Source organism: Capricornis sumatraensis, chromosome 20 (genome assembly GCF_032405125.1).
Source record: "Capricornis sumatraensis isolate serow.1 chromosome 20, serow.2, whole genome shotgun sequence".
In the NCBI taxonomy this organism is placed as follows: domain Eukaryota; kingdom Metazoa; phylum Chordata; class Mammalia; order Artiodactyla; family Bovidae; genus Capricornis; species Capricornis sumatraensis.
Window position 1 is genome coordinate 40,343,311 of NC_091088.1, and position 15,885 is coordinate 40,359,195.

General features: G+C 38.7%; 1 protein-coding gene and 1 pseudogene across 5 annotated transcripts in view; both read left to right on the forward strand.

The window, feature by feature from the left end:
- The window catches only part of CBFB (core-binding factor subunit beta), a 47,461-nt gene that overhangs the window by 12,545 nt on the left and 19,031 nt on the right, over nucleotides 1–15,885 (forward strand). For 4 of the 5 annotated variants that reach the window (XM_068992066.1, XM_068992065.1, XM_068992067.1 and 1 more), the window contains one exon: nucleotides 11,157–11,273. The exons of the other annotated variant lie outside the window; for it this stretch is intronic. In XM_068992066.1, the coding sequence (XP_068848167.1) occupies nucleotides 11,157–11,273 (117 nt within the window). The remainder of the gene's footprint in view (nucleotides 1–11,156; nucleotides 11,274–15,885) is intronic. 5 annotated transcript variants of the gene reach the window in all.
- LOC138096641 (protein-serine O-palmitoleoyltransferase porcupine pseudogene) lies at nucleotides 11,521–12,873 on the forward strand (annotated as a pseudogene).

Sequence of the window (15,885 nt, forward strand, 5' to 3'; positions counted from 1 at the left end):
TACTTGATACTGTCAGTCTTTTTTTATTTTAGCCATTTTTGTGAGTTTGTAGTGGTATCTCATATTGGTTTTAATTTGCCTCTCCCTGTTGACTTAATGTTCAGTATGTTTTATGTGCTTGTTTGCCATTTGACGAGGTGTCTGTACAGATTCTTTGCCTATTTTTTGATATCAAATTATTATTGAGATGTAGGAGTTTTTTTATGTATTAAATATATGTGCTCTATCAGATATTTTTGCAATTGAAGTTTTATTATGAGTCACATTTAAAGTAGAGATAGCCTAAAACATTATATTAGGAAGTATAAATACAGATTTTTGTCAAAACTGCCTCTAATGTAGTAATTTTGGCCTCCTTCGATTATGCCTCTCAACTTAAAAAAATCTCTTAATTTTTAAACACAAAAATTTTTTGACTAGGGTTGTGTGGCATATAGGATCTTAGTTCCCCTACCAGGGATTGAACCCACCACTTCTGCATTGAAAGCCCGGGGTCTTAACCACTGGACCGCCAGGGAAATCCCTTGATGTGCTTTTGGGTGTTTGTTTCTTTGAGCTTGTTGTTTTGTTTTGTTTATTATGTTTAAAATGCACAACACATAAAATTTACCATTTCATCTATAACTATACAGTTCAGTATCATTAAGTATATTAAAATTCATGCTGTTGTCATCTTCCTTATACTAAAACTCTGCACCCATTAACCACTAACTCTCCTTTCTCCTGTGTCTCCAGCGCCTGACAATTGCCTTTCTACTTTCTGTCCTTGGTAATTTAATTCCTCTAGGTACCTCATGTAAGTGGAATCATCATCCATAACCTACCTCTTAGAGAACCATTGTTAACGTTTTGTTATATTGCCATTCTTATTTTTTCTGTGTATATTTAAATTGTAAAACAAAATTATTCTATTTGATATGGCATTAACTTTTTATCTTCGGATTTTCGGCACATCTTATTAATAATTGATCTTATGAACAGAAAAATCAGCAGTAAATAGATACCTTTGTATAAGAGAGAAGCAACAGAATGATTATCAGTGTTAATTCTTGGAATAAGAAAGTAAGAAATACAGATGTGAGTGTATCTAGTGAGCACACATGCAGTATTCATTCACCTAGGAAACATTAGACAGTCAATACTGTACACATGGCAGTCATATAAAAAATCTCTGCTACAGCAAACTTTGAGCTTTCTAGTACAGGCATTTTAGGGGGCAGAAAATGTTTATTAGTTATCTCTGAGTATATGGGACTCCCTTTGCTACTGTGTACTCTAATTTTCTCATTTAAGAATTAGAATAGTAATAGCAAACAGTTCTGTAGCACTGGCTTTGTGCCAGGTACTGTTTTCATTGATACAAAGACAGATACTTTTATTATCTCCTTTTTTATCTCCTTTTTGAGCAGGCTCTGAGACTTTATTTCTCTGACATCACTTCCTTGATACTTAGTTTTCTGCAGAAGAGTAGAAGCCACAGACCAGCTAACTGCCTCATGCTAGAGACAGTGATTTGGTGAGGAGTTTAATTATTGTTACCTTTTATGAAGGTATACAATGTAAGTAGTTAGAAGTTATTATCTACTCTGAGCTTTCCAGTTTAGGCTGGGCTTTCCCAAATTGATGTATATTTAGGAACAAAGAATTTAAAATAATGCTTAAAATGTGCCTTTGCCAGTGAAACGGTGCTTTTCAGACTTTCAATATGACATTTCTGTGCCGTACTGTGTGTTCTAAGAAGAAAATGGCCAAGTCTGGGAATGATCGGCAGATGGTTTTTATGGGGGAAAACATTTTTTCCATGTATACAGTCAACATAAGCCCTTTTGTGTTTTAAAACTTTAAATATGAAGGCAGATTAATCTTCAGATTAAAACAGAAGTGTAGCCTAGGAACGTGACTTCAGCTTTTCCATTAGAATTTAGATGTTTTCAAATAAACAAAATATTCTGCCCATATTAAATGATAATTTTTAATAAATGTCTGCCTCTCTTACAGAATATTGTTTTAAATAATGGGTCTTCAGGAGAACCCTTCTAAATTTTTGGAGGGTATTGCTTATTCCAGCTTTTCAGTCCTGACTTGCCTTTCATTTGCTATCCAGAACAATGCTGCTGGGCTTTTTTCTTTTTTTCAATTGTAGTAAATTCATATAGAATTCACCATCTTACACATCTGTTCAATTCGGTGGTTTTTAATATATACACAGAGTGCAACCTTCATCACCACTATCAAATTCAGAACATTTTCAGAACTCTGGACTGTTTAAAATATGTTTTGATCTTCTGCAGACTAGTTTTCATCTTGATCACCACCACTAGTGCCAGATGATTTATATCCTCAGTAATTCACTTAATCCTGCACTAGAGTGAATGAAATCTTTTATTTGATATTGGAATGCATCTGGTGATAGCTTGATTTCACAGCTGAGGAAACTGGGGCCCAGAGAGGCTAACTAAATCTTCAGTAGTCATGTAATCTGTCTCCTAGGAAGAGCCAGCATCCAGACCCAGGTCTTTTACCCAAGAGTCTGTGTTGTTTGCAGTTTACCACATTGCTGCTAATAATGATTAGGTAAGTTGCTAGAAACTTCACATATCACCTTCGAAAGTTATTTTAGCCCACCAAGTTATTCTTCCCATTAGAGTCAGTATTTTAACATGGTCATTTTTGACCTCATTTTGATGACTTCAGAACAACCTTTAACTTCCATCTTTTTCCTTCCAATGTTTAACTTTTCTTGAGTTGTTTTTCTAACTTAAGGCTGCTTTCTTTAGATTCTCTGATTTTAGGCTCACCATGACCTGCCTCCTCTTTATATCCTTCCATAACTCTTTTCTGGAGAAAGTGAAAGTGAAGTGGCTCAGTCGTGTCCGACTCTTTGCGACCCCATGGACAGTAGCCTACCAGGCTCTTACGTCCATGGGATTTTCCAGGCAAGAATACTGGAGTGGGTTGCTACTTGCTTCTCCAGGATATCTTCCCGACCCAGGGATTGAACCCAGGTCTCCCTCTTTGTAGACAGACGCTTTACCATCTGAGCCAAGGGAACGGCAGTCCACTCCAGTATTCTTGCCTGGAGAATCCCATGGACAGAGAAGCTTGGTGGGCTAGAGTCCATGGGGTCACAAAAAGTCAGACACACCTGAGCGACTAATGCAAGCGTGTAACTCTTTTCATCTTATGAAACAAACTCTATACCCATTAAATAGTAATTCCCTATTCCTTGACTCCTCCTTCCCCTTGTTCCTGGCAGCCGCTCTTCTTTCTCTGTGATTTTGACTACATAGCTCTTATAAGTGTTTGTACATATAGTATTTGTCTTTTAGAAGTTCTCAATATTGATTTGGATGTTAATTCCTTAATAAGTATGTGGTTTGTAAATATTTTCTCCCATTCTGTGGGTTGCCTTTTTACCCTATTGATAATATCTTTTGATGTACAAATTTTAAAAATTTTAATGAAGTCCAGCTTATCTATTTTTATTGTTGTTATCTGTGTCCTTGGTGTCATCCTCAAGAAATCATTGTTTAGATCCAGTGTCATGAAGCTTTTATCCTTGGTTCTAAGAGTTTTATAGTTTTAGTTCTTAACATTTAGGTCTTTGGTCTATTTTGAAGTAATTTTTGTATGTAGTATTAGGTGAGGGTCCAGCTTCATTCACTTGCTTCCGGATATCTGTTTTCCTAGCACCATTTATTAAAAGGACTCTTCTTTCCCTATTGAATGGTCTCCGCACCCTTGTCAAAAATCATTTGACCACACATGTGAGGGTTTATTTCTGGGCATTCTACTCTAGTCCATTAGTCTGTATGTCTTTATGCCAATACTATACCATTTTGATTAATGAAGCTTTGTAGTAAGTTTTGAAATCAGAAAGTATGAGTCCTCAAGTTACCTTCTTTCAAGATTGTTTGGCTTTTCAGGTCCCTGTAACTTTTTATTTTTCCTTTCTTTTTATGTGTTTTTATCCATTTTCCATATGACTTTTAGGATGGAATTTTCTGTTTGGTTAAATATCCATTTATTGAGTGTGCACCTGCGTGTATGCATGCACACGTTTGCTTGCTTAATCTTTTAAGTTCCAGGCACATTTATATTAATTTGTGTTATGATTTCTATAAGGTGTACTGTTTTCTGTTTGAACTGTAAGAAGTAGATTGGTAAATTACATTAAATCACTATAGAAGAATCTATTTTTTTTAACACTTGCATGCAACCCAAGTATGATTCAGAGGCAAGTGAGATTGAATGACTGTAATGATTATCCAGCAGGCAGGCAGCTGACTGTGCATTTCTAAATGGAGAGGAACATGTGACTAAAGGAGGATGAGTCAGAACCAAGTATCTTCTAAAGGAATCTGTTAAAGAGACTACATAAATGATTACAACTAACAAGCAAGGGATACACACTTCCTTTGTGAAGTATCTTGTTTTCCTGGGTGCCCATGGCCATCCCAGTATTAATGGTTATCTGCTGATGCTATTGGTATGGTCAGCTATTCATTGTCTCAAAAAAAAAAGTTGTTTCTTTCCCTTGGAAAGAGAACACTATGTAAAATTTTAGTGGAAGTATTTTGTGTAAGTTTCTGTGGTGCTTTATGTTTCATAAGCTTATAGACATTGGTTTAATTTTTGTTGTCACCTGTGAAAGAGGTGTGATTATTGATTTTATATGTGAGAAATTGGGAGACTTATTCATAATCTTAAATTATTTATCTCAAATACAGTGTTAAAACTAAAATTTAAATCCAGGTTTTATCTGATTCTAAAGCACATTTAATTTTTACTCTTCCCATGCTGTCTTGGAGTTAAGCATAGTGATAATATTCCTTTTCTTTAAAAAATAATTAGAGTTTATTCTCCTGATTTATGGTAGTTGTCTTCTATAAAGTCCATGCAAACACATGACCTGTTTATAAGAGGAAAATTCACAGTTACTGCTAAAAAAAAAATGCCTTCCCCTAATTATTAGCCAGTTCACTCCCTCTGCCAACGTATTAGAACCTGGTATCTCTCCTCATACACATTAGAATTTTTATTAAAAATTTTTTTCTTCCATTTAAAGATAGTTATATTGTTTTATTTTAATATTTTTAGCCATTTTATTTGTTTCAAACTATTTTTTTATTTTTATTTTTGCTTATTCCATTGTTTCTGGCTGTCACAGCACTGCTGCATGTATATTGATTGCATTGTTGCATGTCTTAATATCTGTGAAGTGAAGTGAAGTTGCTCAGTCGTGTCTGACTCTTTGCGACCCCATGAACTGTAGCCCACCAGGCTTCTCCATTCATGGAATTTTCCAGGCATGAGTACTGGAGTGGGTTGCCATTTCTTTCTCCAGGGAATCTTCCCAACCCAGGGATTGAAGCCGGGTCTCCCGCATCGCAGGCAGAGGCTCTACCATCTGAGCCACCAGGGAATCTCCTTAATTTCTAAAGGAGAAATTTAATATCTAATATCTAAATATCTAAAGGGCAGAATATACTTCCTTATATTTTCTTGGATAGTCTGATCCTTTTGTGTGCATTATAGACTTAGCCCTCAAATTCCAGAAAACATTATTTTGAGATTATACTGAAATTTTGTTAAAATAAGGATTACTTTGAGGTTAAACTGGCATTGGTACTCTTACATTAAAGAACATGACATCTTGTTTTTCAAGCCCTTTGCTGTGTTTTAAAAATTAGGTATTTTCTTCTTACAGAACCTACCTGTTTCTTATTTTATTTATTGTTAGTGGATACTTTTAATGCTATTTTTAAATAAGGACTTTTAAAATTTTCTAAATAGTTACTATTGTAACATAGGAAACTTGTTGAATTTTGTATATTTTTTATAACTAGTCATTTTATTGAGCACATTAATTCACTTGGTTTTTTTGTTAAATATTATAGATTTTTCAGGTAGATAATCTTCAGATACTATGTCCTGGTTGTATTTCTAGTCCACTTTGTTAGAACTGTGGTCTTTAAAAGAAGATTGCAAAGCTCCTGGATCCAGCTCCTGACAATTTTATCACTGTCAATGGAACATTCCATTAATCTTAAGAGTTATTTGAGTCACACTTAAATGTAATAGCTGAATTCAGTCTTAATTTTTACAGTTCTTTTTGTATATATTCAGCTCTTCCTTTGGAGAAGGAAATGGCAACCCACTCCAGTGTTCTTACCTGGAGAATCTCAGGGATGGCAGAGCCTGGTGGGCTGCTGTCTCTGGGGTCGCACAGAATCGGACACGACTGAAGTGACTTAGCAGTAGCAGCGGCTCTTCCCTATTACAGACTTTAAGATAACTGGTGTTGGAATTTTTCAGGAAGGTGGTGGGATATGAATTTTTAAAAATTCATCATGTATTTCCCTCTAACCTTATGATAACTACCCTTTACAAAATGACAGGTAATAAACATCTGTTGAATAGGTGAATCTTTTCAAATTGAAATTATAGGGAAGCTATAAGAAAAGCATTTCTTAATTCCAGCTATCTTTCTATCCTTCTGGTAATCATCATTCAGTTATTTACTGAGGGCTTAAGGAGTAGTGATCATTTCGTCACTCCAAATCTTTGTTGTGACGAGACAAAGAATCGAGGAACATACACTTGCGTGACACTCTCGTGACAATTTCTTCCACTGTTTTCCCTAGCATCTCATTTTATAGACCAAAGTCACCAGTGTTTGAGCTCTGACAGTTTACTGCAAGGAAGTGAAATATTCTTTCCAATTGAAATGGGTGTTTTGAGAGTGAAGTTTCTGCTTCTTCCTTTAGCAATAGCTTTGACACTTGATTTCCATGTATATTGATGTTACGTTACAGCTCAGTACTGGTGTGCATGGAAATCTTTGCAAATTTACAGTTATTCTGTTTTAGTTATCTTGAAATTACATTCTTTAGAAACACTCAACAGAGGGAACTCTCTCTGCTGTCCCTCTGTACTCTCAGTTTCTGTTGCCTAACTACCTAGGAGGTATTGTAGAAGAAAGGACAATTGAAGTTGCCACTGCTTATTCCAAATTTAGATACCCACAGAAAAGAGACTCCAGACTGTCAGATAGAACAGTTTTATACAGGTTGATAAATGGAAAGGTATCTCAAGTTCTCTCATATCCTTACTCAGACTCTTGCATTTCAAAACCCAGGGTAACTAATGTTTAGCTGCTGAAGTAGTTTGGTCCCTTTACTAAAGGAAATGAGATTTATCATCTCGTAAGCTGTGAGCTGCAGAGACATTGGTGTCTGTGAGGGAAGGGGAAGTTGCATTTTTACTATCATAGTTGTATCCTTTTCCCCTTATACATCCTTTCAAGAATTTGGTGAAAGCATTAGACTTCTTTACAAAAATACACATGGACACAAACATACATTTTTATACAGAATTTTGAGATGTTTCTTGTCTTCTTGAAACTTATCCGTAAACCCAAACTCATGTAGGTTGTCTGAACTCCAGACTAAATTCCTGCTTTAAATAAGAGCATTGCTAAAAGTTATGAGTGACATAAGATCCTGTAACATGATACTTTGAAGTTTTATGTAGCCAACAAAGGAGAAATTTTTATGAGGAGGCCTGTAACTTAACCTTTAGCCACTAGGCTCTTTGCATGCTTTCCTTTTTGTTCATAGCCTGCTCTGCTGGATTCTTCCCTTCTACATAGCATCTAAAAAGTTGAATTGCCTCAGGTCTCTTCATGGGTCTCTTCTCTCCTACTTACTGTTGCTTGAGAAATCTCTTCTGTACCCTTGAATTGAAACACCACAGTGTTGTTGATGGCTGTGTGTATGTTAGTTGCTCAGTCATGTCTGACTCTTTTGCAATCCCATGAACTATAGCCCACCAGGCTCATCTGTCCATGGAATTCTCTAAGCAAGAATACTGGAGTGGGTTGCCACTTCCTTCTCCAGGGGATCCTCCAGACCCAGGGGTTGAACCTGGATGTCCTGCACTGCAGGTGGATTCTTCACCATCTGAGCCACCAGGGGAGCCTTGGTGATAGCTGCCAGATCTGTATCTTCAACCGGTATCTCTTCGCAGAGTGCCAGAATCCCACATGCAGCTGCCTGCCCAGAAATCACTGTTCACATGTCTCAGATGTCACCTGTGTGACAGATAATAAAACTTACCATGACTATGTTTTATAATTACTCTGTTAAGATATAATTCATAGAGCATGAAATTCACCCTGCACTAAATTTAAAAAAATTCAGGAATTTTTAGCATATTCACAGAACTGTGCAGCTATCACCACTCTCATTCCAAAACATCTTCATCACCCTAAAAAGAAATCATGTACTTATTAATGGTCACTCCTCATTTCCACCGCTCCCCATACCTTCCCTGCCCCCCGCGCCCCCCCACCCCAGCCCCATCCCCTGGAAACCACTGATCTTTCCTATCTCTGTATTTGCCTACTCTGGATAGTTCATGGAAATGGAATCGTAGTTTGTGGCCTTTTTCTGGTTTCTTTCATTTAGCATAATATTTTCAAGGTTTATCCATGTTGTAGTGTGCATCACTACTTTATTCCTTTTTAATGGCTGAGTGGTATTCTGTTAATGGATAATGCCATGGTTGGTTCATACATATTTTTGTTGAAGCTTTACTGCTACAGTGATGTGGAATTTAAAGCTATAGAATGTGAAAATTAAGTGATACCTTGTGTAATTTGAATTGAAATAGCATTACAAATACTGGTACTTAGCACTTGAGCTGATTTTTAAAAATGTGCGATACTTTTGTGCTCATGCTGGGTCGTGTCTGACTCTTTGTGACACCAACTGTAGCCCCCCAAGCACCCTCTGTCTGTGGAATTTTCCAGGCAAGAATAGTGGAGTGGGTTGCCATTTCCTATAAGTGTAATACTTTTACCGTATTTCCAAAAGAATGCAAAACGTGAGGCTGCGGTCACTTTCAACTTTCTGTGAAGTCTGAAGCATATCCTCCTGATATTTTACTTTTGGAAAGATAAGCAAGCTATTGTTATTTTTGTGTGTGATTAGCTGAATACCCATTTTAAAGGCTTTATAGAATCCATTTTATATAAAACATTTAATTATTCTAGGACAGTGGTTTAAACCTAAGGTCATATTCTAATACATTTTCTTTTCACAGTTTGAAGTGAACCATCATTACTTTCAGTAAAGAAATGTCTGAATGTTTAAATGACATTATTAAATTACATTACAAAATGCCAAACTGTTGAGTTTTATTTTCTTCGTACTTCGACGTTTGTTATTCATGAATGTATGAAAGTACCAAACATTTACTTTGAAGGTCTACACATAAAACTGTATAAATGTGAACATCTAAATAAATCACAGGATCATCTAAATATTATTTTTAATTACAATTCCAGGCTTTAGCCTTGATTATGAACTGTAGCCATTTTCTGAACTCATTTAGGAATTTTCCAAGGCAGATCAGTGGTTTTCTTAGTCATGAGAGAACTTTCATAAAAGTAATAAATCAACTTTAAAAAAAAATTGGTAATTTCATAACGAAAATATTTCTTGATGATGGAAGTTAGTTTGAATAAGTTAGGTTATGGAATCTTTGAATTTAAAAGATGTGAGTCACTGATAAAGACTGTATAATCTGATCATAAAATTGACCTTTCTCTCCTGTTAAATGAGAATCATCTTTATGTTTAGTGTGAGAATTTAAAATAATGAGGTGGACTGACAGTTGAAATGCCATACTGGGTAGCACCCTCTTCTCTGCTGGAAAGAGTAAGTGGGAATCTTGATTAGTAAATGTGGTAAGTCAAGTTATATTGATAGGCAATTCAGAGAGTTATTGTAGCTTTAATGAGGTATCATGCATGGGTTGTCACAGTCACTTGTTCAATTAGGTGCACACCACTGGAGTTTTAAATTCACAATGTGGAAGGGAATTCACAGTGTGCACTTATCAGAACAGAAGGAAATGTGTGGTTAAACGGTTTCAGCTATAACTGTAGACTGTTTCCCTTGGTCCACATGGGAGGAGAAATGGAACCTAATGTTTTTTACTTTTTTTCCAATATCAGTAGAAATTGACTCAGCATGGTTTATGGGAAACTATTTTCCTTAACAGGAAAAATAGTTGTGTTTAGTAGTGGAGGGAAATGACATAAATATGTGCTAAGAAGGCATAAGTCCTCTAGGTTTTATTTTACAGGTGCTTCAGTAGTCATTTTTCTTGCATATTTATAGTTACTGACAGTTCTACTAAACCTCTCTAAAAACAAGAGTGCCTCAAGATTGTTTTGTTGAAGAAACTGCTGAATTGATTAAAGAAAAAGGTGTTTTCAGCTTTTTCCTCTTTTATTTTTTCTTACTGTATCACAGTAAAATACTCACCTCAAGATAATAACATCATCCATCTTTCATCAAGATGATCCATCCTTTGTTGGTGGATCCTTAATTGCTTGAGAACAATTATATTTTCAGGCAATATGAAAATTGATTTGGTGATCAAAATGAAAGTGACTTAAATTTGGAAATCATGCCTGAAGTGACTTTTGCTCAAGGGTTATTTACTTGAAACATATGTGTTATATGCATAAGTAAGTGTTGTACCAGTTAAGGTTCTTTGGCTAAAAGCAATAGAAATCAACTCTGGCTAAATTAAGTTTAAAAAAAAAAAAAGAAGAAGGAAAAAGAAGCAGCGTTACTTAACAGAAATCTATGAGGTAGGTCATAAGATGGAAAGGAAAGAAGAGCCTGACCCTGGGTGGCTTCAGATATCCAAATAGAAACAGTGCATTCTCTTCAGGAGCTAGTGAATTCCAATTGTTGAACATCTACATGTCCAAGATTCAAAAATTAAGGCAAAGTACCTGAATGTCCCAGCTTCAGCTGCAAGAGAAATGATGTCTACTTCAAGCATCATCTTACTACAAACAGTTTTTACAAAATCTGTGAAACTTCCTTTTAAAAATAATCTAGAAAAATTGTGACTAGAAATAAAGTCCTGGTAAGCCAGATTAACTTAATGTATAGAACATAGTCAGAGGCTGTGCTTTGTATACTTTCCTGCAATTCTTAATTTTATCATTGTATTTAATCCCCCCTCCCCCCCCCGCAAAGAAAACCAGTTTTCATAAGTAAGCTTATCCTTTGTTTCTTATGTGTCTGATGGCTCATCATGGATTTTCATCCTTCTTTTCTGTGTCTTAGGTATATTTGAAGGCTCCCATGATTCTCAATGGAGTCTGTGTTATCTGGAAGGGCTGGATTGATCTCCAGAGACTGGATGGTATGGGCTGCCTGGAGTTTGATGAGGAGCGAGCCCAGGTAGGGTGACTTCAGGCTTTACTGACTGTGCTCCCTTTATTTATCCCTAATCTTGCCTTTGTCTGGAGATCTATTTTACCCAGTCTTTAAGAGTAACTATACAGTGCTGCCCTGGGAGCTTCAGTGGTCCCAGCCTTGCAGCTGGTTGGGGAGGCTTCCCAGTGGTGGCAGTGGTGTGTCCCTGGCCCCCTGGACTGCAGCTTCTTTATTGCCAAGTCATCTGTTCATCCATCCGTGGTGGTCCACAATGGCCACTTTCAGCCGCCAGGAATTTTTCCAGCAGCTCCTGCAGGACTGTCTCCTGCCTACTGCCCAGCAGGGCCTTGACCAGATCTGGCTGCTCCTTGCCATCTGTCTCGCCTGCCGCCTCCTCTGGAGGCTCAGATTGCCATCCTACCTGAAGCACGCGAGTACCGTGGCAGGTGGGTTCTTCAGCCTCTACCACTTCTTTGAGCTGCACGTGGTCTGGGTCATGCTGCTCAGCCTTCTATGCTACCTCGTGCTGTTCCTCTGCCGACGTTCCTCCCATCGCGGCGTCTTCATCTCCGTCACCATCCTCGCCTACCTGCTCATGGGTGAGACGTACATGGTGGACACTGTGGCGTGGCACAGGATGCGAGGGGCCCAGATGATCGTGGCTATGAAGGCAGTGTCTCTGGGCTTTGACTTGGATCGGGGTGAGGTAAGCATGGTGCCCTCACCCCTGGAGTTCATGGGCTACCTCTGCTTTGTGGGCACTGTCATCTTTGGGCCCTGGATATCCTTCCACAGGTACCTAGAGGCCGTCCAAGGCCGCCCACTGAGCTGCCGGTGGCTGCAGAAGGTGGCTCAGAGCCTGTTGCTGGCCCTTCTGTGCCTGGTGTTGTCCACCTGTGTGGGCCCCTATCTCTTCCCCTACTTCATCCCCCTCGATGGTGACCCCCTTCTTCGCAAGTGTCTGCGAGCCTATGAGAGTGCCATCTCCTTCCGCTTCAGCAACTATTTTGTGGGCTTTCTATCCGAGGCCACAGCCACGTTGGCAGGGAGCGGCTTCACCAAGGAGAAGGATCACCTGGAATGGGACCTGACGGTCTCTAAGCCACTGAACGTGGAGCTGCCCCGGTCCATGGTGGAAGTTGTCACAAGCTGGAACCTGCCCATGTCTTGCTGGCTAAATAACTATGTTTTCAAGAATGCTCTCCACCTGGGGACCTTCTCAGCTGTGCTGGTCACCTATACAGCCAGCGCCCTCCTGCACGGCTTTAGCTTCCACCTGGCTGCGGTGCTGCTGTCTCTGGCGTTTATCACTTACGTGGAGCACATCCTCCGAAAGCGCTTGGCTCGGATCCTCAGTGCCTGCATCTTGTCGAGAAGGTGCCCACCAGACTGTTCACACCAGTATCGTTTGGGCCTGGGGGTGCGAGCCTTAAACCTGCTCTTTGGGGCCCTGGCCATCTTCCACCTGGCCTACCTGGGCTCCCTGTTTGATGTTGATGTGGACGACACCACAGAGGAGCAGGGCTACGGCATGGCATACACGGTCCACAAGTGGTCAGAGCTCAGCTGGGCCAGTCACTGGGTCACTTTTGGATGCTGGATCTTCTACTGTCTCATAGGCTGAGACACATCTGAGGCAGCTCCCTCAAGAACCCTCCTCAGAGTGGTGGGGATGAGGGAAGGCCCTCTCTCTAATTTTTGATCCTTCTCCATTCTTCACGCTGCCCCCATACCCCTACACACACACACACACACGCACGCACATTCATACATACACACATCATCTCCATACCTTCCAACAATCCCCACTTCCACCACAGGACGGGAAGGGAGTGGTCCCCCCTGGGGCCTAGGGGTGGGGAGAGCCTAGGGAAGCAGAGAACAGGAGATCCAGGGCCTTCCTGCCTGCCTTGTCTCTTTGTATATACAGTTTGTTATTATCAAGTAAATTTGGAAGTTTTTTTTTTTAAGAGTAAGTATAGAAAATCTCATGTTCTCATAATATTGAGGAATTCTGAAGAGACTGAGACTCAGAATTTGGTCCCGGTTTGGGAAAAGGTTTTCCTTCAATGGTTTTAAATTGCATCGGATCACCACTGTGTGCTTAGTGGTGCACTTCAAGGTGTAATAGATTGTTCTGTTTAATATTTGCTCTGGATCTTTGGCACATTTTGGGGGGAGGGAACCCAGTTTAAAATAAAATGTAACAGCAGCAGTTTTGAAACAGCTGAATGAGGAGCTTGGCAAGTTCTCCTTCCAAAAAAGGAATTATTAAACTTAACAAAATTGTAAACAAACAAGCAAAAACCCATTTAAGGTCTCTGGAAATTAACCAAAGGACATATATTGAGAGGCATTTATTCAAACAAAGCTAGTGAATTTCAGTATAAACAGTGATGATGGTCGAGCATGTTAGGAGATGCTCCCATCTCCTCCCTCAGCTCTGATTCCTCAAGTTCTACTCTGGGCACGCCATGAGGACTGGCAGCTCTGTTGTCCTGTCAGAGGGAGCTGACTTTATTTAGAGCAGCACTTGGAAAAACACATTCCCAGGGCTGTTACTGAAAACAATAGCAGTCTCTGTGGCAGACAGTCTGGGAAAACTAATGTTGCAGGGAACAAGAAATGGCAGACTGGCCAGAAATTTATCGGGGAAATCTAGGGAAAGAGATAGCTAAAGTGAGCCCTACTATTCATATCACACTTAGCTCTTAGGGTCCAAAAGGCTGTGTACATGTACAAGGCTACACCTATTCAGGAGAGGACAGAGGACCCTTGAAAGCTACTGGCCCCTGACTGACTGCAGGGTAGGCTGATCAACTACCTACACTTTGAAAGTATCCATCCAAGCCACACACAGACCCCATGGCAAAGGATTTGAAAGCCTTCTGGCTCAAGGTGTTGAAGCAAAACCTCTGACCAGTCATTGGCTGACCACTAAGTTATGCTGACCTGGGACAGCCCCCTAGAAAGCAAGGCTTAAAAAGAAGGGGAAAAAAAAGGCAGTGACATCAGAGTTTGGATACTGATGGGGAAACAGACTCCAGAAAATTAGGCAAGTCACTAGTGGACAAACAGGAAACAGGCAACATGAAGCTGTAAGCAGGGTCAGAATTTTGATTTGCTACTAATTTAGAGTATTTCATTTGAAATAGCCAGTTTTTAACAGGAAATTATAAGACATGAAAATAAGCACAAAAGTGTGACTGTTTATTCAGGGGAAGGCAAGCAATAGAAACTTGGAGGGAGCTCAGTGGCAAATGATGGTTCCTAGTAACAAAAGAAGCAGTTTCTTTTTCAGTGTATTCAAAGAACTAAAGGAAAAATTCTTCCTTTTGCCAATGACTCTTCAAAGAGAGTAGTAATAAAGAGATTTGGGACTTCCCTCATCCAGTGGTTAAGACTCTCTGTTGCCAATGCAGGGGGTGTGGGTTCGATCCCTGGTTGGGAACCTTAAGATCCCACATACCGTGCAGTGCAGCCAAAAGAGATTTTTTTTAAAGGGATAAATATATCTAACTTTTTAAAAGGAATCAAATAGAAATTCTAGAATTTGAAAAGTACAATGACTGAATGAAAAATTCACAGACTCAGGATTTGAGATGGCAAAAGAATTAGTGAACTTGAACACAGGTTAATGGAGGTTATCCAGTCTCAAAAACAGAAAGCAGAAAGAAAAAAACAATCAGTATCAGAGACGCCAGCACACAGAACAGCATGCATGTAATGAAAGTCCCAGATGGAGAGGAGAGAAAGAAAGGAGCAGAAAATGTGTTTTAAGAAATAGCTGAAATTTTCTAAATTTGATTAAAAATATTCATCCCCATGTCCAAGAAGTTTAATGAACTTTAAGAAGGATAAACAGAAAGAAATCCACACCTAGATACATCATAGCCAAACCTGCAAAAGGGATGCCTCATTACATGCAAGTGAGTCACAGAAAGATTAACAGCTGATTTACTTCTGTAATTATGGGGGCCAGAACATGTCAGTATATGACTATTAGACGGTGTTAATTTTTCAGTTGTTTAATATTAATCCACTTAATGAAGTTAAAATTATGGCATGAATAAAAAGGAGCTCTCTTTTTGTTAGTTCTGTCATCTCTTTCCATGTTGTTGTCCATATATAGAAATGTAGGAATTGTCTCCTTAAGAGATCAAAAAAATTAAATCTTCCTATTAAAAAAATTCAGATTCAGAGTTAAAATTCTTAGGAAAGAATCTCTGCTACTTTGATTTCCACAGTGATAAGGAATACTTAATTCTTTCAGAAAAATAGTAAATAATTGGCAATTTAGAAGACTCTTTTTGCAAAAAGTGATTAACAGCAGACTGAATTTATACAAGGGGGAATTGAGTTGACGTCTAAAACTGAAATATAAAATGATAGGTACAAACTTTAAGTTTAACCCACAGTATTTTCTGTACTTAGAATTTCCCAGGTTTTGTTGCCCTGGTCCACAGATTGGGTTTTATTGCTATAAAGTGTCATCTACTGTGATAGGAAACTAATATAATAATAGGTCTTTCATAATATAAAAATTTTAAAGCAGGGGATGCCAACCATCAGCACTTGTGGAGCTTTCACCATCCCAAATCTTCTGGAAGATAATAAAAAAAAGTAAAAACGCAAT